The sequence below is a fragment of the Malurus melanocephalus genome, unplaced genomic scaffold (genome assembly GCF_030028575.1).
Source record: "Malurus melanocephalus ecotype Western Australia unplaced genomic scaffold, MMel_1.1 scaffold_203, whole genome shotgun sequence".
Taxonomy (NCBI): Eukaryota; Metazoa; Chordata; class Aves; order Passeriformes; family Maluridae; genus Malurus; species Malurus melanocephalus.
In genome coordinates, this window is record NW_026623435.1 from 785,710 (window position 1) to 809,264 (window position 23,555).

The window sequence follows — 23,555 nt, forward strand, 5'->3', positions numbered from 1 at the left end:
GGGAAAGAAAAATCTTTCTCTTTTTCTCTTTGTCTCGCGCACACACACAGACTTAAATAACTTCAGTTTAGCAAAAATTGCAGAGATTTTTTTTTGAGTAAAAAAATTTAGTTATTTTAAGTTTGTAAGGAGATGTTCTCTTATTATTGTAGTCTGTTTTGACYAGGTGGCTCGTACTTTTGCATTATATTTTCAGTTGCAAATTTGCAAGTTGGAAATGCAGCTTGGAACAACCTTATAGGTAGTTTTTATAAACTATGAATCACAGCAATAATATGCATTAGCATCTCTAAATATAATAGAAAGGGAATTATATGGAAAACTTAAGTAAAGCTTAAGAGGTTGTAAAGTTGCATTTATGAGTTAATCTGAATCTCAGTTATTGCATATTCTTTTGGAGGGTGTTATGAATTGCTTAGTAAAAAGTTCTATTCAGAATTTAGATGAAATTTTAATAAACAAAGCTCCAAATTCTATGCAAAATAATTGCCTCTGATTCTTAATGCACAAGAATGTTTATATATTGTTAATTCTGTGTGTCAAATATGTTAATTTACATACCTGACATACTTGCCAATCAACCCTCATGCTGAAAATCTGTATTGTCAAAACTTTAAGAAAAGTCTGGGGAAATCTGCAGAAGACCATTGCCCTTTCCCTCAAAGAACTTCATACCTTTACGTTTGTGGGTCATGCATTTTTTGCAATGTTTTGTTCAGGACCACTTATTTTTGTGATGGAAGTATTGAAAAGCATTATTTAGTATGTGCTATTGCTAGTAGCTGGAGAAAAAGTCAACTGTTCACCTGTCAGATAAAAATGAAGAGTACTTCTTTACCAGTTTAGTATAATGATGCGTTTAATAACTGATAACAAAAAAAAAAATCTGGAATGCCTCTTCGTAGCATATATGCCAACCCCATCTTACTTAAAATTCACTTTTAGTAAGTTGTTCTCAGCGATAAGAAATATGGATCCCTTATCTGCTTATATTGCCATAATGTGGGAAAAAAGTATGTTGTGGAATATAGTATTGTTTACCTGCTGTGTGCACGGTACTTGGACAGTGGATAGAAATCGGTAATGTTGGTACTTTTATTCCGTCTCCCCTTGAAAAGATGCTCTAGAGATTGAAGGAGGGGGTGATCAAATGACAACTCTTTAAAAACACTGTTCACAATTAACCTAGTAACACTGATTTRAATTCTGTGCTTCATTTTCTTACTTTCTCTTGTTGCTATTTTCTCTCACTCCATCTTCCCTTACTTTATTTCATTAGATCATTTATCTACTCTGTATTGTTTTAATTTAATTAATTTAAATAATTTTGTTTCATTTTTCAGTGAAAGCTTTTGAGTGAGCAATTAAATTTTACAAATTTGCCAYTGTGTATACATTAATGGAGTCTATCCTATCATTGTGCACCTCTGCTGATTACTCTGCTGATAAATGAACACTAACTGCATTTGGATAGATTTTAGGATTGTTTTGTGAAGGAAATTCATCATTCTTTAAGAAGGGTTTCAGAATTACTATTATGTATTTTTTATTCTAATATATAAAAAAGTGATATAATTTTAGTTGGAAGACATTAAAAAAAAGTGTAAGAAAATAGATTTAAATGACTGCTAGAAATTTCTGCATTTAAATTTTACAGCACACTTCTTGTGAAAAGTGACTTTCTTCTTTGTTATGAAAACTGTTTAGAGAATATGGCAGGACAAGAAATGAATTGCCTATGAATTCCTACCAAATTCTATAACACTTATATGTGATATTCATACAAAATCTATGAAATGAATGTCTGATTTTTGTTTTGTTGTAGTTAGAGATGTGATTTTTATGATTAAAAGAAGCAGCATATTAACTCCTTGTTGCTTTCAAATGTAAATTTATTAGATGCTTTTGTTTTCAGGGGGTGGAGAACTGCTGGTTTGTGGCCTGGCTGACAAAACTGTGATGATATTCAATTCCAATCTTACTGATGTGCATAATGTTTTTTCAGGTAAATTTATGAGTTATGTTATTAAAGATACAATATATGATTGAGTTTGACCTAAAATGACATCGATTCCACTTACATCCCCCTGAGAACAAGAGAGAGGATGTACTGGTGATTCAAGATATAGAATTTATTTCTCTGATTGCTTAGTTTTATCCTAGAATTAAACTGACTAGCAAGTGTTCCCATATCTCAATTTTTTGTGAGGTAAATAGCAATCTATTGTGATATACATTGCAGTCTTCATCATGATGTCTATTACAGTAATTTAAGAGAAACAGTAAAGGCAGTATATTGCAATAATAATGCATATGTATATTGCAGCAGTATATTGTAATAGTTTGTTACCCAAAAATTGACTGTGATGACTTGGCAAAACATGTGTCTGCAGCTCCAGACATCTAAAGAATAACCATTTAAAAAGAGAAGGACTATTACTATGAAGAAAACCTACGAAAGTGTATGCATGTGTAAACATGTACACTTTTAAATAAGCCTTAAATACCAGATTATTTCTAAATTTCTACAAGAACTGTTAAATTTTTAATAACAATAAATATTATTACTTTAAATCAATCCTGATAAAATTAATTTTCTGTGAATGCTCATAATGGGAAATGAATGCTTGTTGCTAGTTGACCTTAACAAGTACTAAAACCAGATTATTTTAAGTTATTTCAGAGAATTATTTCTAAGTAAATAACTCTGASAACTGATTTTTGAAAATTGTTTATCTTTTGGGATAATTTTCATTATATGTGGTGGAAGAAGCTGTGATTAAGGAGGCAGCATTACTGATATTCTCCTTCTTGTGTGAGGAAATTGATGAAAATAGTCCCTTGTGGACAGCGTAGTAGGGTCTTTTTCTTCTACAATAGTGAGTTCTAAAGTTTTACACTGATTTATTTCATTGTTACTTTAATCCTTCACATTTTTTTTAATGATGCATAGTCTGAAAAAAAAAAAAAGACTAGAACTGCATTCTATGTGTGTGTAATTTCTGCAAAAGCAACATAAGTGTTAAACTGCCAGATAAAGTATTGCAGAGTAGAAACCACAAACCATTAGCCGTCTGCTTATTTCATTCACATTGTTTTTCTGTGCAGTTCACATTATCATGCAGTCACCTGTTTACTTCCTGCCTCTTGTTCTATAAGTGTCATAATATGTGTTTTCAATAAAAATCATGATGCATTATTTTTACTCAGAGATGCTATCAATGGCAATGTAAAACTTTCTTTATTTCAAGACATGGCAATTGTGTCTGTTTTAAAAAAGAAAATTAATTTCAAGGCATCATTAACATCTGAATATTGCTGCTTATCAAAAGTGTGATTTTATAATGCAGCATCAGAGAGGAGTGGTGTAACAACATTTTCACTGTATGCCTAATTTATTCAGTGTTGTTCCCTGAAGGGGTCAGGTACAATTTTAAATAGTTGTGCATCCTGCTTCAGTGCTGGCTCTTCAGGTGTCTGTGTCCTGTAGTGAAGTGCAGGTAATGTTGAGCACCTGTAAAGAGTTACAGCCAGCATGACCTTTTTGAGGAAGTCTTTTTACAAAACTAGCTGCTTTCTCCTCAATGTGCTCCAGGACTGGGTAACCCTGAGTAATGCCTGTTTTGCATCTTGCTGGGCTCTTTCAAGCCAGCTGGCATCTCCTTCACTGTGCTTTGGGACTGAGGGGACTGGAGTGCAGAGGTTCTTAAGCTTTCTGCGTGGCTCTTCCAATTTTGTAAACCTCAGATTTTCCTACAGTTTCTCATGTTCCTTACTACTTTTGAAAACTGTTTTGTATATTCTGTTGTGGTTTTCTTTTTAGGTTTTTGTTTGATTGGTTTTGTGTTTTGTTGTGGGTTTTTTTTTTTATAATGCAGATTATTCAAGGCTTCCAAATATTTTTCAAAAATCAAAGCCTTTAAATAAAGCTTTGTGTTGTGAACAAAACAAGAATAACATATGTGTTTTTACAGTAACTGTGAGTTTTCTGGTGAAAAATTCTACATCTGTTTGGTAACTGGGAATTAAAATATCTCATTTATAAGACTTTTTGTAGCTATATGTCCACAAAAAGGAATATCTCAATTGCTGAGATAAGTGGAATAGCCTTCCTGTAACAAAGGAAACTATTTTCTTATAGTATAGAACTTCACTTGACTAAAGATAGAATGTGCACAAGAGGGCAGCATAAGTACTTTGAATGATTTAAGACTGGATGAAATTCATCAGACTTCATCTGACAATTGTAATAACATGGGTCAAAGTTTATTAAATTTAATTGATATGTTCTTTTTTGATCTTTTTGATCAGCTTCAACATGTTAGATCAAATTAATAATTTTAACTTCTGAATATTGTTTCTGGCTTTAAAAGTTCTTTCTTCGTAAGTTTACAATCTTGTTTTTAACAAGCCATTGCAGTGGCATGTTCATTTTTTTTTTTACAAAAATGGCTAGCTCAGTAATAAAAGGTTAATGAATAAAATAAAGTATTTCAGCTATTTAAAATGTCTTAAGGGATTTCCAGATCATGTTTAATATAAAATTTCATTATAATACTCAGATTCTTTTTCCAAGTAATACTGAATCTTTGCTTAAACTTATTTTCAAGGATATTTCTTGAAAGTGCTCTTATTTTTCCAATAACTTTGAAAAATTAAATTTGGAATTATCTTTGTCTGTTTATTAATGAGAGACATTTTTCTGTGTTTTTTGGTGGAAGAAAATTTCAGTATCTGGTTTACTGATCCATTTTTAATCCAACTGTTTGAAACCTGTACTTAAGATGGATTTTAATATTGTGCATAATTATATTAAAACACTTCAATTAACTCCAGAGAAATTTATGAATGCAAGAAAAATACCTTTATGATATTTCCATTATTGTTTTTATTAGGTCATGATGGTGCAGTTAATTCTGTTGGCTGGAGTCATGACAAAAAGTGGTTAGTTTCTGCATCAGAAGACAGAACTTTAAGGGTCTGGTCAGTCTGCAATAAGGAACCTGCCCTGATTCTGGTAATTAGAAACTTACATTGGTTTGGACACAGAGAACACTGTTTTGCACTTTCATTTACTTCTGTTTTAAAAGCTCTGTAGAAAGAACTAATTTCTAGAGCTACTGAGTTGTGGCTGCAACTCATACAATGATCTGGGTAATCTCCATCAACTTCAAATTAGGCTTTTCTAATGATAATTTATTAAAAGGAAAGAATCAACTTTGGTCAAAAACTAGTGAGCATGTCTGGGAGATTTGGTTTTATTGTCTGGTCTGTACATTGTATTTTTATTGGCTCTGCTCTGCTTTACTTTATAGTCTACTCCCCAATTCAAAAAGAACTTCAGAGTATGAAGCTAGTATGTATTAGATTTCATTGACTACAGATACRATTAAATTAACTGCCAGCTAATTTAAGCAGAATGCAGTCTTTAATTTGAGAGTAATAGAGGCCACTACGTAGTAGATTAACTTCCTGGTCTATGATCAGGATAACAGGGAGGGTCTGTCTTAACACCAGGAATCTCAGACAAGAAAAATTTGTTATGTTTGAATCCATTCTTAATAAATTCCTTTGCATTTCAGGGTAAAGAGAAGTTCCATAAGACTGTACGCTTTGCACAGTTTTATTATCTAGATACATTTATATTGCTGTGTTGTGGAGCTGAATTTCATCTATTAAGTTTCCACCTAGACACAAAGAAGGATGACTTGAAACGGTGAGTTTGGGAGCAATTTAACTGTTTAAATAAGGCTCTTTTAGCAGGGTAGATTGGATGAGAGGAAGCTTCATACTGCCTTCATTAGATTGTGCCTATTATTTTAGTCAGCTTATTTAAAGTTAGCTTGGGTAGGTTTACCCAAAAATAGAGATAAATCATTTGCTCTTGAAGGCTAGTGCAGTTTATTTTTTAGTTTCTTTGAATAAAGTACTTGTGGAAACTACAAAAGGTCTTGGAAAAAAWTACAAAACACGGTATATTATCTTCTGCTTCACCATGGCTGCTAAAGTAGCTCTAATATCCACCTGAAAAAACAGCAGGCCATTTTTTGAGAATGACAATGAAAGGCAAAAGCAAGTCACTAAACATTTTTCTTTTGAACAGATCTGGTTGATAAGCATATTGCTTTTTTCAAATTATCTCAGTTTTGTAAACCTTTAGTGTTGTTAGAAAGACACAGTAATAATTCCTACWAGTGTGTCAGGCATGGACTTTTGAACTCTCTTTGGACAGACACACAAGTATAATATTAACTGTTATACTGGAATTATTTTAACATGATGCAGCAATGGCTAAAATCCTGGTGTGTTATCAATACTATTTTGCTCACAAGGCTAAAACAGCACCATACAAGCTACTATGAAGAAAATTAACTCCACCCCAACCAGACCCAATAGAGTTGTTATTAACTCTGTATTCTTTAGGTGACTTCTATGGCAATCACTCTCTTCTTGCCCCACATATCCTATCCATGGAGTTATGTTTTTTGTTTACATTAAGAACAGATCCATGTTGGCTGTAATGATGTATTTCAGTAAACAGAAAGTTCTAATTAGATTGAATATTCTCTTCTCATCTAAGTGGAAATTAATATTTCCTACCTGTTTTCATTCTTTCCTCACTGTGTTCTCATTTTCTTCCTCATTGCCCTATCATCAGCACATTAAAGGRTACACCAAAACCAGTGGCATATCTCCTTTTTGAACATAAGTACTTTAGAATTTTTTTCTCTTCAACGTTTTCAGTGTACATACAGGATTATTTTAGTGTTTCACCTGGATGGAAGATCAATCTTCTGTATATGAATATCATGTTCTGTATATGAACATGTTTCTTCCAAATGTGTTTTGTTACCAAATTTTTATTAGATTTCAGCAAAAAGCCAAAAGACCTGTGGCTTTAATTTTTAATAATGAAAGAAAGCATGTTGATTTGTTTTGTGACTCCAGTCACAAAAGTTTGCTGGTGACCACAAATCATGGCTAATTTCATTAATAGTAGCATTCATTTGATATTTGATTCATTTAATATTTGATTCATTTGATGTTTTTTGCAGATACAAACAGAAGAGTGTTTGCAAATTGGTACAGAATTTTTCCATGGCTTCAGCAATGGAGATTACGAGCCTTTCAGCAGTAAATGAGTTCTATTCTTGTATCCTTTATATTTCTTAGTTTCTTTGTAGTTCTTTGGACTAAATGACATGGACTTCAGTTGAAATAAGTAGCATTTGATTATTTACCAGTAATTTTTTGTGATATTTAACTTCATCCTTGCACATAAATTTTTAGTGCAGTATGATTTTTAGTGTAGAAAGAACTTTACCAGAAACAGAGCCAGAACTATCTTTAGCTGGATCAGGTTAGGGTTGCTCATAGAACAATAAATAGAACATTTTATATATAAATGTATTTATCTGCATTTTTAGCTATCTATATGCTTTTGTTCCTTTAGATAAGTTTAACTTTAACACAGAGAACTGTGCAGATATTGTACTTACAGCTGGCAGCAACCGAGCACTGGAAGTTTTTGACCTCAATGCAGGCTGCAGCACAGCAGTGATACAGGAAGCTCATACTAGATCAGTCCATCAGATCTGCCAAAATAAGGTATGTGCTTTATTGAACTTTATTTGTAGGACCACTGCAAAACCACTAACAAAGAAATTGGAGGCGAAAAATAGAACTGATAGTATTCGATAGGTATTTATATGTTGGTCAGGATGGACAATAACTGGATCTTTGTGATAGAGTCATACAAATTTCATTTGTTCCGTAGTGTAAAGGGGGCAGCAGTGAGAATGACTGAATGATCTTGCTTTTAGAGAGGTATTTATTACCCTTTGCCTTACTTGTGCTAGACTGTAATACTTTAGTTCAGCAGGAATTTTTCCTTATATGAGTATTTTCTTCTGAAGTGCAATCTGACACTGATTTATTCTGAAACTTAGGAAGCAGCAACAAAAAATATTTCTTAGTACTACAATAACATAGATGACAAAAAGCCCCTCATTCTTGCACTTCTTTTTTCTTTGAAGACTGATTGGAGTGTTTGTAACTTTTATGTTACCATATATTCTGGAATGCTTGCTGTGTTAGGTCTGGTTGAATGTGGTTCTTCATTTCCAGCTGGAAAGTCCTTGCTTCTGTGGGTTTAAAACAGTTCCTTGTTATTACTGTTGTAGAACTCTTTGTGGCTTTTCCTTATATATGTGATCTGGTAAAACACTCAAAACTGTGCTAACTATTTCAGTACTGTTTGTAACACATATAGGCTTAAAGTTCTGGCTTTTCCTTTTGCTGAGTCAGCTTAGTGCCTTCAGGTTGTTTAATAAAAAAAACTTTAAAGCTGTGGGCAAGTATTCACTTGGGAAAATAACCTAGAGGTAGGTGGAATAGCAAAGAAAATTGATATTTTGGGGGAAAATTATACATCAAGGTACTCTCTTTTTTCAGTTAAATAAAATTAATACTTTAGATATGTCAATAGGAAAATAACACATCAACTGTTTTATTACATTGTTTAGTTTAAAGTTATTWGCGCAAATATAACTCTCCATTCTCTTTAAGCTGAAATGCTTAAATATTTTATAAACATACAAATGTGCAGAATGCTCTGTGCAAACTACATCCTATTAAAGGTATGAAACATTGGAATCAAGGGTTAGCTAATGATGAGACATAATTCAATGGAAGCAAATCTGTGGGCTGAAATAATTGATGCTGAAGATCCAGTGCCTACACACAAAAATTTATGAAGGCTTTCCTTTGGGCTATCCCTAGTCTCATTGTGTGGACTAAATACTCATTTGTGATTGCAGTATACATATATTCTTGAAGTGCATTTTCTCATTTAGATTCCTGCAGATCAGTTCTCAAGTTCCAGGACTGTTCTGTGATGTTACCTGGACAGTAGTGGGAATAATAATAAAATTTACTCTTTAAATGAATAGAAAAAGAAAATCTGTTTTGAGGGCCTTGGGGGACAGTAGGGAAAGTATGTTCTGATTAAGCGTGGGAGAAACTTGTTAGCAAATTATTAAATACATAGCATATGTCCTAGAAATCTATGTAATCAGTATGTTATTCTCTTCTTTTTGTTTCAAACAGAAACAGCCATAAGCAATTAAATATATTTTTCCATGTAGTGACTTGGATTTTAAATTGTTGTTTTGATCTGTTCTTGAGATTGTCTCCAATTGCCAGTGWGTGAAATTCATCTTAGCCTGCAATGTGTTGATTAATCTTATCATAACAGTCCATTGCTTTCTATACTAATTTTTAAAAGACACAATAAAATGAATTGTTTGAAACATCAAAATCATGTTCCTGTCTTAGAGTTTAGGAACATCTGAGATACTGAAATTGATAGAAATTTGGGATCAGACCACAAAGATTCAGAGCTTTAGTGTTAATAATCTGTTTTTAATGCTGTAAAACATATTCTTTGAGAAGGAAGCTGTCATTGTGACCCACAAATATTTGGATGGTATTATGTTCTGCTAGCACAGTTATAGAGTACMCTCCTTTTCAGAGAAACAGTAAATTTACAGTTTTCTGTTCAGAACCTTTTGTTTCAAAATTCATTTGTCTATTAGTGAGGAAGTCTACCGGATGTGAAGACTGAAAAATGTAATAGGTAACTCCAGAGTTTCAGTCAGTTATCTTTTTCCTAACCAAAGTGTCAATGTCGGCTGAAGTGTAAGATTGCCTGGAAGATACAGAGTGCTTTCTGATATGTCTGTTGATCAATTCCTTTAGCATAAGCCAGATGCACTGTTTGGATGATATAAATGGTGCTCACATGGAATAAGTGAAAGAAATAGGGATTCTGTAGAACCATGTCCTCCTTGAGGCCAAATTTTATGTGGAGGTTGCAATGTAGTAGTATAGAGAGAAGCTGAGAAGGGATTACAGTGGTGGATGAGGAGGCTGATGGGGTAGAGGCAAGTAATTTGTCTATGAGAATGAAAGAATAGTTTCCAGAGTGTGTGGGAATATGCTACTTTTTGCATCAGATCACCATAAATAATAGATCATCATAAACTGGTGTACTATAAAACCACAAAGTGATAAATAAAATTCAGCTTTCATGTTATCCAACATGTATATCTTTTCTTGTCTTCTATATCAATGTTCAGTAGCAAATGTAGTTTGAAGATACAAGTATAGCTATGTATTAATAAAGTATATTGCTGAAAAATTTCAAGGCAGAGAAGGAACAAATGGATTATGCTTCTTACCTAGTTTAATAATGAAGGAGTAATGCACCAAGTAAATGTGTATGTGTTGGTAGAACTTTTTATTTTGGACTCTGTGATTGGTGCTGACTGAAGCAAGGGAGGGTGAGCAAACATTTCAAAAGCACAAAATAAGGGGGGGCAGTCTGTAACTCTTAATGAATACTATCCTTTGTACTACTGCTGTCTTTGTCTTTTAAATTACTCTTTTTTTATAGTTACACACTGTTAATGTGAGAATGTGTAGACTTTGTTGGGAAATCTTTTGGACAGTGCATTTTAATTCATCTCTTATAGCAAGCCATACAGCAGCTTTCAAAATGAATAGAAGATTCCTGGCAGTCAAATACTGATTGCAGGAAATTACCCTGAGGTTTCTGTCATGTATTCAGCCAAATCAAGAAAGTGAATGGTAAGGAAAAGAAAGGAAAGACAGACTTTTAACCATTTGTCTTGGTTTGAGACAATGTTTCCAGAGAAAAATTTTGCAGATTAAATGTTTCCTCTGAAGTGAAAAAATTTGATAATTTTTTGCCACCAATATGAAATAGATGTTCGGACAAAAGTGAAGAGAAAAAAAAAAAAAAGTAGTTTATTAACAAAACACAGTGCCCACAGGACACCGGTAAAAAGTAACTGTTAGATATTTAATACTCAGGAACACACACCGCCCCCTCCCCCACTGAGCTCACCATGTGGTGGTGCGGAGAAAAATATGGCGGCTCCTGTCCCCGGGAAAAGAAACAAGAAGAGAAACCCATGCGGCGGCTCCCGTAACAGTGGCAAAAAAAAAACTGGATTATAGTCCTTTCTTCACTGTGGGTGAAACAGAGGGCTCCGTGTGTTTTTCTGTTGCCGGCTTGGCTTCTTCTGGAATCCCGGACGAGACGGAGCCACGCGGCTTTCTCCCCGCTGGTCACCGCATTGCTCCAGAAGCAGAATCACAGGAGCCGCATAGGGGGTCTGTCCAGGGAAAGCTGCCAAAGCTGACAAACCAGAGCTAGCTAAAACTGCAACAATGTAACTCTGCTGCACACAGCAAGCAAGGACTCCTGTGGTGCAGAGCTGAGCTGCAAAGCAAAAGCTGAGCTCCAAAAGCAAGCTGAGCTGCAAGAGTGAGCGGCTGCATGGCAGCACATGCTTTTAAACTGCCCGCGCTGCYTTCCCAGCTGGCCCTGGCCCTTYTTCCTGCTCGCATTTAAAGGCAGAGGCACCTTTTGGGCATTATAAGCCGATGGGATATAGGAATACAGGATTGGCACAAAATCAACCCAAGACACCATTTAAATTTGGTTCCCTGGAGAAAGAAATTTGTAGCCAGCAAAAAGATTGGAATTTGCTGATGTGGATGTTAAAAAATCAGAGGTTTTATTTAACTGTATGAAGGCTAATCTAGTCTTATGAATGAATGCAATTGCTACTGAAGTCAATGGAAATTGGACACTTAGCCAAGGGCTAAACATGTCTTTTGATTAATCGCTGAACTAATCTTTGAATCYCTTCCTTTCACTGTCCTTATTTTGTTCTGTGAACATCCCATAAGGTCTTGTGCAAGCACTAAGATCTTACTCTACTTCACATCATGGATCCCATACCCTGGTATTTAGCAATCCCCATCAGTCTGTGAGATGACCCAGATAGCCTGTTTCACTGACCATGATGGGTGTCATCCCTGGCTGAAAGGTTCATGTCTGTCCTGGGACACAGAGAAGAGTTGAGACCATGCTCCATTTCTCTGGTTTATGGGACTTCGTCCACATGCCGTCTTTCCTGTTCGTTCCTTTGTGTGCATGCAGACAAGCTTTTTCACACAACCTAGCAAATATTTATTTTCTATTTCTTAAATGGACTAAATTCTCCAGTGAGAAGGTGGTTGGTCACTGGACCAGATTCCCCAGGGAAGTGGTCCCAGCACCAAGCTTATCAGAGCTCAAGGAGCATCTGGATGATGCTTTCTTAATCATATGGCATAATTCTGCAAGGAGCAGGGAGTTGGACTCTATGATCTCTATGGGTCTCTTCAATCTCAAGTTATTTTATATTGTATAAATAATTAATGCCATGAGAATAGTTACCTGAAACTAATTTACTGTTTTACAGGGATCGTCCTTCAGCACTCAGCAACCTGAAGCTTACAACCTTTTCATGACCACAGCTGCAGGTGATGGCATCAAACTGTGGGATTTAAGAACACTGAGGTAAGAATGAATTAGGTTCCTTGGTATAAAAAGCAATGCATTATCTTTATGCAGATTTGCCATACTTGCTCTCATATACCAGTAGAAATTTACATATGGAATCAGATCTACAGGCAAACTGAAGTTTCTTAGTTTCAAGAGACCAAAAATAAAAGCTCATTCCTCAATTATAGTTAGTTACATGGACACCATTAAATATTTAAGATTTATCACCCATGTTTACCCACCTTTGTTGATGTAATTGTATATATATGATAGCGTACTGAACTGAATGCTAATAGTTTCCAAAATAGTGTTCCATTATTGCTAAAAGAAGTAAAATCTATGATCTATCTTTTAAAATATAAACCAGTTGCAACAACATTATTACAAACTATGTATGTAGTGCTATAAATTTGCATAACAGTTTACCATAAACTCACAATTAAATGCTAAACTTTTTCTGAACACTTTTCAATGTACTTGAGAAAGCCTTGGGGTGAAGAAATAGCATGTCAAGGAGGGAACATTGCTCAGGAAAACTAATATTTGGGGCAATCTCTGTTGTGCAGACCAAAATAATTATGTTTAAAAGAAAAGAGGTTTGGACAGGAAGATGTTTAATCTTTAAAGAATAATTTCCTATTTGCTTTCTCTGTATGTAAATGTATCTATTGAAAGATGTAATAGAATTTTTCTAGTGCTATAGAATTTTCTGTTTGGGCAATGGTTAATGAACCTTTCATTTATTTCCATCTTTCTGTGGTAAAAATACGTTAAATCTATAGGGGGCACATATGTTCTTTCCAAAAGCATTGCTGTRTTACCTTCACTGAATGCCAGAAAGTAATGAAACTAGAGACTACTGGGGTTGGAATATGTTACCTTCTTATGTTTTTCTAATAAGCTGCTCTAACTGTGTTGCTGAAGAGTAATGAAAACAGTAAAAAGCTTTTCACAGGTCACTTATCTGTCTCTTTGTTTCCAATACTAATATAAGAAAAGTCAGTGAATGGTAAAATCGTTAAAGTGTAAAACCTGGGCAATCACTTAAATGAATATGTCTGGAGAAGAAGGGGCTAATTTATGTATGTTCTTGCTGTGTATTTAATTTGGCTAGGTCAGTGTATTCTAGTGTCCACTCTGTTCTATTAGCCAAGCTTCGAAAAGGTAATTCAAATCCTTAATGACAGATATTTTCAGAGTGCCTATGAGGTATTATATATATGTGTGTGTTTGTTACACATTGCACAGTGATCAATGGTATTAACTCCTGTGGAGAAGAAATAGAAAAAATAAATTGTTGTTTTTCGCTTGCTRGCAGCTTTCAAGGAAAAATAAAACCCAACCAAATTTTTTCAAATGAAATTTTTTGTCATTGCTCAGACCAGAGACTGAGTCTTCTATATTTTAAAATCCATTCTCGAGTTCTCAAAAGGAGGAAAACTGTTCAATTTTTCCTATGTGTTCACAAGGTGTTTTTTGCATAAATAAATTTAAAATGTCTAAGTTTGGAAACTTCTGTTTGAACTTGGAAGAAGTCTCTGCTGAAGTGTTAGGTCTACTGTAGTTACACAGACGGAACACTTCTGCTTATTTTTTTTTGTTCATAGGTCTTGTCCAATCAAATCCAGTCCATCCCTTGCACTGTTGAATACTTACAGGAGAGATTAGTTCCTAAACAATCTTATCGTGGGCCAGGACCTTTAATCTCGTAAAGCTGTTGATTTGTAAAGTGGGTGCATCAGCAACTGTTTCCAGTCCCTCTGGAATGACCTCTATTTGTTTCTGATCTGGGTTTGCCAGAATAGGATTTGTTTAGTGAAATCTTTGTCCAGTGTTCTTGAAATATAGCAAAGGTAAATCCACCTTCTCATTTATACTGTTTGAAGTGTTGTGGATAGTAACACTAACTGCAAGATCTCCACTTTATTGTCTGTTGATTTTGTTCTAAATATTTTCCCTAGATGTCCCCATTGAAAATTGTTTTGCTTTTCTTTAATCTGTTTGTTGCTCTTAAGAATCTATCCATTTTTACTGTATTTAAAAATACTGTAAAGTACAAAATTTTGATTAATTAAAGGGAAAAAATCCTTCCAGCACAGTGTTCTTCAAAGCTTACTTTTGTTGAAAGTATGGGAAATAATTTGCAGAATAACGATGCACAATTTTCTCAGGACTCTTAGAGGGTTTTTCTTATAATGATGGTTCCTTTTCTTATGACATGCAATCCTTGTGTCACAATTGACAGAGGAATCATAGCAGGGTGCTCGAGGGGTTTTTTTTATCTGCTTAGATTAAATCTTCAAAGATTAAATATTCAAATAGGTTAACCTGGCCTTTATAAATTTTGAATATATTGATATTTTTGCTCTGAGTTCTACAAGAATTTTTCTATCCAACCTGTGTTATCAAGCTACATTTTTTTCTCAGTGAAAAATCATTTAACTTTTCTTTTGTTCTTGTATTGGGTGAAAGTATTTTGCAACTTCAATTTTCATCATCTTTTCTGGATAAAACTGTGAATCTGTCTGTCTCTTTCACTATTGATGATCTGGCARTGTTTCAACATTGCTTCAGAGAGTGCCAGAAAGTCTCATGGATTCCTCTGAAGGTGGTACAAGAAAAGACATTTTAATTTTCTGATGTTGTCAGCCAACCTCACACAGCCAGGTCATCTTGCCAATAAATGAGGGAATCTTGGACGCTGCTAGTGGCCTTTGGATTTACCCAGGGTCCGTCTTCATTTGCTTTGAAGTGCAAGGATTTTTAAAGTTTCATCTGAAGATTTTGAATGTTTTGGTACTTCTCCTGAATTCTTCTCATTTATAACTATAGCTAAGAAAAGCTCTAGATGATTTACAAAACAGACTTAGGAATAAAGAAGCAAGGAAAATACATTTTCTTGGAAGAAGAACCAACTATGGCTACTCTTCTTCCAGGTTAGGATAATGAACTATGAGACCTTGGGAATACATCTTTTAGGGTAAGAAAATGATTTTTGGCCAACTTCCAAGACATTTTGAAGGGCAATTTAAGTCTATATTGTCTAAAAGAATGACTACTTGGAGAACTGGTAAAATTATTTTCTCTTGTGTCCAAGGTGAAAGCAATGAACGCAGGAGTTAAGCTAAGATGCTGTGGGAATCTGAATGAGAAGAACATTATAGTCACCATCTTTAGGTTTCCTAAGAAAGACTCAGAAAAACATTTCATGATCAGGAGGTACAAAAAGTGAGCGCATTCTTACATTTTTGAGGAGTTGAAGTGTTCTTTGTGATGAAACATTGTAAACTCTTATTTTGCCTCTAAGACACAAGAAGCTTTATTGTTCTTCCTCATACTGCTGTGTGTATTGAATCCATTTTGGAGACATTGCTATTCTTTCTGAAGTCAGCAATCTAGCATACTCCCCTGTTCCTGTTATCTCCACCACATTTAAATTTAATATCTTGGAAAAGTCTGGATTGGAGTGACACAAGTTACTGAGTCCTTTAGACCGTAGAGTCCAGCTATATCAGAAAATTCCGGTACACTAAGCCTGCTTGTCTGCCAGTTCTGCCTGTGTTCAGTGGCTATGTTCATGAACATATAGGGCAGTGAGATGCACTTTGGCATCCCAGTGCTGTAAAACCAGTGCATAGAAAGAATGTAGAAACTACATTGTAGGATGTAGGAATTAATGAACATTCCATTTCCTTACACAGTAAACTCATAACACAAAGTATCAGACTAGACTAAACACCAGCTGCTTTAATATGTTCATTATTATTATTAAATTTCATGTGACGGTTTTTAATTCTGCTTTACCAGTCTGGATCCTTTCAATTTCTCACTTCCTTCCTCTTGCAGATTAGATAATTATGTGCTTTAAATGTCCAGAAGAAAGGGATTTTCTTTCATTCATTTGGGAGGAAACCATAAATTCATAGCCCTCTTCATTTTGTCAAATGCATTTCGAATATTGACTAAACGCTTAGTAGCACCAGCTCACATTTGCTAGCAAACTAACATGAATACAGATATCTTCATGAGTGGCTGATAATGAGAAAAAATGTGTATCGGGTTTTCTGCTGCTTCCCTTGCATGGTGCATTCCAACGAGTCCATTTCCTACAGAGACGTTTTAGAACATGAAGTAGTGTGAAATTTCTCCCCCAAGGTGCATTTCAGATCCCCAGTAAAGCTTTTAGACACTGATGTGGACTTCCTTGCTCATCAGTAAATTACCGCTGAAGCCATAAGGCAATAAAGCTTTATCCTTCTTTATGTCAATAATTGTGTGTCCTGGCTCAACCTCAGATTTTTAGATGTACCTTTACTCAAGTTACAGAGTGAACTGTGAGGACCCTCATTGCRCCACTGGGTCCTAATTGCCTAATTGACCAGCCTTGGATACTCGCCCATGCCTTCTATGCTCTTTGCTTCAGGCTGTAGAAGTCTGTAGAAATGAGCTGATAGAAGCTTTATGAAGTTCAGCAAGGGGAAGTGCAAAGTCCTCTTGGCACCACATGCAACACCCCCAGGCACCAATAATATGCTGAGAGGGCAACTAGATGGAGCAACAGCTTTGCAGAAAAGGATACCAAGGTGAATGTGAGCCAGAAATGTGCCCTTGTGGCAAAGAAGGCTTATGATGTCCTGGGCCATATCAGTAGGAGTGTTGCCAGCAGGTTGTGGGAGATGATACCTCCCCCCTGTTTAGCAATGGTGAAGCCACACTGGCTATATGTGAACAGTAAGGACAGTAAGGTTGGATAAGATGACCTTCAGAGCTGCCTAACAATCTCAACCATGATGTCACTTTGTGATTCTATGAAAACAGCATTTGTTCTTTACTTGCCACAGAAAAGCAGGGTATTGGGAAACTTGCTGGGGGAACTGATGTAATATTGACTAAGAGAGCAAGATGTAGAATAACAGCTGAAATTGGAACTCAATTTAGGAGATAGGAAAGAGACAGTTGTGCTATGCTGTCAGATATGCTTATTATCTCCCAGAGATGGGGTGAGCAGGAAAGAGTTAGTACAGCCCAGTTAGGAGGTATGGGGTGCTACTATGGTAGTATGAGGAGGTAGATGTGGTAGCCWCTAGATTACTGTTGCAGGTTGATAAGAACAGCAGAGACAAGGTGTTAGGACAAGCTTCAAACACCCACCACACTAACACCTATGGTGGCAGGAGCTGCCTGCCTCTGACTCACACTGTGTTCAGTTGAGAAATGGAAGTTCAGCTGTTGAACTATGCTCTTTGCTGCTGAAATAGCCACTTCGCATCTCCTCCTGAAAAAAAAAACCAAAAACCAAACCACAAAAAACAGGCAGTGTGGGTGCTAATTGGACCACAGTGAAGACTTGAGGAATATTGACTATTTGTGCATACTGAATTGATTCTACAGAATGTGCAGTTGCATGATAATGCTTTGGTGTATGATCCCAGAGAAAATCAGTTTCACCTTCTTTCAGACTGAAAGGATTTGCTAATTGTGTGGAGATAGTTTCAGACACTAAGGCAAAATCTCCAACTAGTGTTATGATCCTGGGTAACTAGATCATAAGCTCCTCTGGCAAAGTATTTTAGTAGAATTCCCACAGCCACAGGGAACTAATCTCATACATTTTCTCACAATTGCACTTTGGACCTTAGGATCAGACATGCAATTTGAACAGGTGACCCTTCAATTTTGAGATGCTTTTCAGTTTGCATCTCCACTGTGAAGCAGCTGATTGACATCATCCTAAGCAAGATGCACACATACTCAGAATCTGACTGGTTCTTGGTTTCTTCTGAATATGAGGATCCCATGATTTGCCATATTTTTTTCCCCCTTGGAGCTTTTGAGTCTAGTTATCCAGATTCTGAGGGATAAAAGAGTGGCTAGAGTTCCTCCAAGTTTGTGACTGGAGATGTATGAAGGTATAGAGGATGGAGAACACAGGAATGTGGTCCCTGTTGGATATGTTAGTGAAAACATGCTGAGCTCCTGTGTGAATGTTTTGGTGTTTAAATGAAATGAAACCCATGTGCATAGTGCATCTAAGGTAGCTACTACTACTGTCAAGTTCTACTTTGATTTTGCAGAGCCTCAGTAGATATTCTAGTACTGAAGAGTCTCTGAACAAATACCAGAGCACTGGCACAAAATAGCAGAATACAAATGAAAGTGGTTAAAAAAACTACAAAAAGAAATTTTTTTTGCAATTAATTTTTTTTTGCGTCAAGTAGAAAGAAATAGACTTCTTTGTAAGAGCATTCCCTTATTTAAAAAGACATTTTCCCTTATTTAAAAAGAGACACACATTCCAGTATATTTCTCTTCCAAAGACAGAAAACATAGTACTTTTTTTCTAATATTCTTCAAGGTTTTTTTGCAACATAAAAAGATACATATTTTGGAATGTAGGCTAAAATATGTACAATTGATAACATAGGGAGAGAGTGGCTGTTTGCTCTCCCATGAAAGTACCAGATGTTTGTCATGGTAAGCCCTGAAGAGCTCTGACCAGAAAAGCATTCTTAGGAGGCTGGAGAGCATGCCAGCTGGCCACATACAGTATGCAATATCCAAAATAATCTTGATCACCGCCTGTTGCTATTTAAAAGAAAAAAATACAATAAAAAAAAAAAGCCTGAAAGAAGACAATCCCTAAAATAAGCTAAAATCATACACATAGTATCTATCTATTAATTCTAGGATCTTCTGTCCACTCTTATCCATTGCTGTGATACCTGTAGATATCTGGAGTTAATGGTTTGCTTAAGAAAGTTTCTACTTAATTCTGTGGAAAGTTTGATTGGAATATTTTTTTTTTTTAAATGTGTTTTTAGAGCAGGATTTTGAGGGGTTGAGGAAGTATCTAAACTTGTAATGGAACATATATCCTGATATAATGGAAAAGTTGAACAGGGAAACAATTAAGAAAATGGAATCCAGGATATTGGTCATTACTGTGGCTGTACTAGCGCAATTAAAAGGTCACTGTCCTATGACTGACAATTGCTTTTTATTGCTGTGGTATAGCAGAGAAAAGATCAGTGCAAGCTATGGAATCCTGTTAGTTCTTATGCATCCATTTRTAGGTGAAGTAGTTGAGTTATTGGTCACAAATACAGAGGAGTCAAATTCTTTTGAAAGGAAGCTTTTCACAGTGTTTTATTAGGAAACTCTTCTATGAAGACRAAAGACCCTGTTGAGGAAATAATCTTTTACAGGCCCTGACAATGAGGGTCTTAACTTAGAAGTAGTCYTGATGACCAGTGCTCTACTTAAGCACTGTGAACCTAAAGACAGCTTCAGGAGGGACAGTGGATATGAATTTGATTTTTCTCATGAGAAAATTTCTTCCACATGATGCTGGTGTTTCTTGCAAGTAGAAGATTCAAAAGAAATTTTTTCTTCAAATTCTCTATGGAAAGACACTTGGAAAAAAAAAATCTCCCTGAAATTTGCAAACAATGCAATTAAGACTCAAGGCTAAGTTGTGGAAGAAGTTTACTCTATTCATTATCAATGAATAATGTTTGGTAGAAGCCTAACTGAGGAGGAGAATGCTGAGGAGATTGAGGTAGTCGGTATTCTCCTTTGCTGTCAGTAGGAAGGTTGAACAGAGGGAGGTTATTCAATAGACCAAATGTTGCCATTGGTTGCTGAAAGTCTCTGAATACTCATGAGAGAAAACTGAAGTTGAAAAATGTTTTTACATCTTAGTAACAGTAATTGGCTGTCTTCATAAGTTGATTTTCTGGAACTGTAGTGCTCTCTTAAATGCAGCTATTTACAGCAGTATTAGGATAGAACTTATATGGTGTTGCAGAATGGCTTAATGAAAAGGGACTTAGCTCCCTCGAAGGCTTGTGCAAGCAAACTGGGTGCTAACAAATTTTAGGCCTTTGCATTAATAACTGAAAATATTGCTCAGGGGCAGCATTGGGCCTCTGTGTTGATAATGGAGAACATTGCAGGATGTGTGTATCCAGTGTGTTCAAAGACAGAATGTTTTTGGTATGTTGCAGTATGCAAGCGCTAAGAATAGTCAAGGTCAGGATGTTTTTGAGAGATTGGGAAAGAGCCGAAGAGGGGAGTGAAAGGAGAATGTAACTTTCTGTGTTTAGCCAATAATATTGTAGCAAGTGGGCATAATTAACTATGAGCATATATAAACAGTGTGTGACACGAATGAAGTTGAAGTTTGCTTTATCATTCATATTGAGCTGCTTGCATTCTTCCCCCACCACGGCAATCTGGGGCAAAATGTCTGGTTACTGTACGCTCAAAATATCTGTTAATACCAGTAGTTTTATACAGATTATATAGAATACAGTAAAATTCAGAGTTAGGCTCTATAAAATGATGTCTTTTCCTGCATTCAAAAGTGTCTCTTTTATGCTTTAGCAAGTGATAACAGTTAGATCAGTCACAAAGTAATGTTTTTGTTTAAGTATGTCTGTTTTGCCTTGGTGAATGAAACCAACTTGGCATTTAGTGCATTCTTACACATACATGCATGTCTACAACAGAACAATATGGTACAAAAATTTAGAGCTTTCTGCACTTGGGTTCAGTCAATTGAATTTACATAGCTTATGTGATTTCACTGGCCAGGAAAAAGTGTATATCACAGGAGCTGGCAGGAGATTTTAGTATTTCAAATTTGTTCCTGGACCTAGCATACATTAAAAAAAAGGAATGCATGACAGCTGCATTGTGGTGAAGTATGTGAATTTGTTTTGTAAGAAGGGTAGGTTGATGGCATTCATAGTAAAGATGAAAGAAGATGATAGGTTATTTTAACTCTGCTTTGAAATAATGACTCAAAGGTATAAAAATGAATCTCTAAAATGAGGTAAACATCTGTAAATGACAGTTCTGAATGCTGAAATTTGTAAAAGCTTGTGAATACATGAAATTTGTATTAAAATGACTTTTAATATTGAAGAAACTCTAAATAGTATTTCTTTTACCTTAGTTTTCTGATGACTGCAAAGCTATCATGGTTCTTTACAACCATATTAGGTGGATATTAATCTTCATCTCAATAAAAAGTTATTTTTTTTAAATAGCCCAAGTGTGCTCAGCTGTTTAAAACTTACTCCACAATTTTCTTGCAACATTAACGTGAAAAGTAGAAAATTAACTCCTTGCATTAATTTCAAATCCATTTAGACTTTAGATGGGTAAGAAGCTATCTACAGTTACAGGACAGAGAGGTGATGAGGGGAAGGATTTTTCAGTTTGGAAATGTCATTTGGGTATTGATTTTCTTGAATTACCATATACAAGAAATTAGTGTATGGAATAAAAATGTAAATAGAGGAATAAAGTATAAATATTCAGATTTAGGTGTAAGAAAAGCAAGCAATAATTGTTTATGTTATGATTCCACATACAGTATCTTCATCTGATATAAATAACTTGAGGAAGATTTATAAATCCTCACAGAGCAGACTTTCACACTTTACTGTGTGAGTTGGCTAGCTAGGGATTAACTAACTGACAGACATCTCACCTCTTCATTTCTAATTATTAATGTTTCTATCCCTGTAAACTAAACAACGCCACAAATAATGGGTTTGGTCATTKTCCTGGGCCAGTTTTTTCTGTTAATTTTATTTTTAATCATTAATTTTCTTTAATGTCTTTCAGTTTTGTCAAAATCCTACTGCAGAGATATTTAAGGAATTTAACTTGTGGATTTGCCTTAGTGAATTTGCAGACTAAGAAAAACAGATGAGACTTCAGCAGGATTTAATGAAAATGGCAGTAAAAGAGGTAATTTTTAGTTGGTGTTAATAACAATGAAATTTCTTTGTAGGTGTGAACGTCGTTTTGAAGGACAYAGCAGCCGCTGCTATCCATGTGGAATTGCAGTGTCTCCCTGTGGACGCTTTATAGCCAGTGGATCAGATGATAGATATGTAAGCAATGTTGTTGTTTATTTTCCTTCTAAACTGTTAGAACTACTCATATTGCACGTAAGAATATTTTCAAGTATGTTTCTAGTATTCACCTTAATGTGCATAACTGGGGTCTATGATACTTTCATATAGTTCATTCACATGTGGCAGTTACGTATAAGTCATGATTATTTTGTCTGAAAAATTCCTGACCAGCTAAATATTAGTGCTCAAAGTAATTGTTAAAATCTTGTTTCTGCATATTTCCGTAATATTTGACTCTCAATTGTCATGTGCCATTGAAGATGAGGAGAATGGTGCTCCCTGTAGCACAGCTTTATATGTTGTGTACACATCTGACCACTAGGAGCTGTGTAGCAACTACACTTTAATTTACTTAAGCTCCCAAATACAGGGTGATGAATCTTTCAATATAGCTTTCTTTTGAACCAATCAGCTGAATATAATAAGTCATTCAACTGGAATTAGAACTTTCCACACCTTTGTGTGTGTGTGTTTTCTCCTCAGGCAGATTCTCTTCTCAGTCAATGTCAACCACATTTAAATTATTTGGAAAAGAATCCTGAGTAAATGTGTATTGCTACCTTTTTGAGTTTGCACCTAATTCCGGTTCAGTAAGGCCTGCATTGTTGGCAGAATGTTTTTCTTGCTTTTTGCTAAGAGGTGGATGATTGCTAACTTGTACTGTAGGCTTTTGAAACTGGACTGGGKTCAGATTCATTGCAAGCACATCCTCTCAAAAGAGCTGGGTAGGGATGTTGTTTAAATATATTTAGGTAATTCTAGGTTAATCGTCAGAGCATGACACAGAGTTTCTGGTCAACTTCAAATACAGAACAAGAAGAGTTTAATCTTGCAGCCAGTATTGAAATACTGGCTCAAATCATGTGTGAAGGGTCAATATTTTATTGGCAGATTGCCAAAGGTTTGGCAATAGGTATTGTATTCTTGATATTCTCATGATAAAACACGTTGATACTGATGCCTTAGGATTTCTAGCATCAATACAAGAGAAGAAAGACAGCATGCTTTTGTCCTTACACCAAATTCTTGGCACATGGTAGGTAATCAAAGGAAGCTGAATAGCTGGCATGCTCCAGTTGTCATGTGGTCCCTGGTGGCACAGTGCCAGTCAATACGTTTTAGTGTGGCTCCTGTGTTGGAATTTTGCATAATTTTCATCCWGTGTCTGTAGAGGACATAGGATATTATTGCTCTTCTTGTCC

General features: G+C 35.4%; 1 protein-coding gene across 1 annotated transcript in view; it reads left to right on the forward strand.

Annotated features, from left to right (window-relative positions):
* Window positions 1–23,555, forward strand: part of WDR27 (WD repeat domain 27) — a 76,872-nt gene that overhangs the window by 17,911 nt on the left and 35,406 nt on the right. Inside the window, exons 16-22 of the mRNA XM_057373640.1 lie at window positions 1,916–2,005; window positions 4,896–5,017; window positions 5,583–5,716; window positions 7,056–7,153; window positions 7,487–7,608; window positions 12,339–12,436; window positions 22,227–22,329. Of these exons, the coding sequence (XP_057229623.1) occupies window positions 1,916–2,005; window positions 4,896–5,017; window positions 5,583–5,716; window positions 7,056–7,153; window positions 7,487–7,608; window positions 12,339–12,436; window positions 22,227–22,329 (767 nt within the window). The remainder of the gene's footprint in view (window positions 1–1,915; window positions 2,006–4,895; window positions 5,018–5,582; window positions 5,717–7,055; window positions 7,154–7,486; window positions 7,609–12,338; window positions 12,437–22,226; window positions 22,330–23,555) is intronic.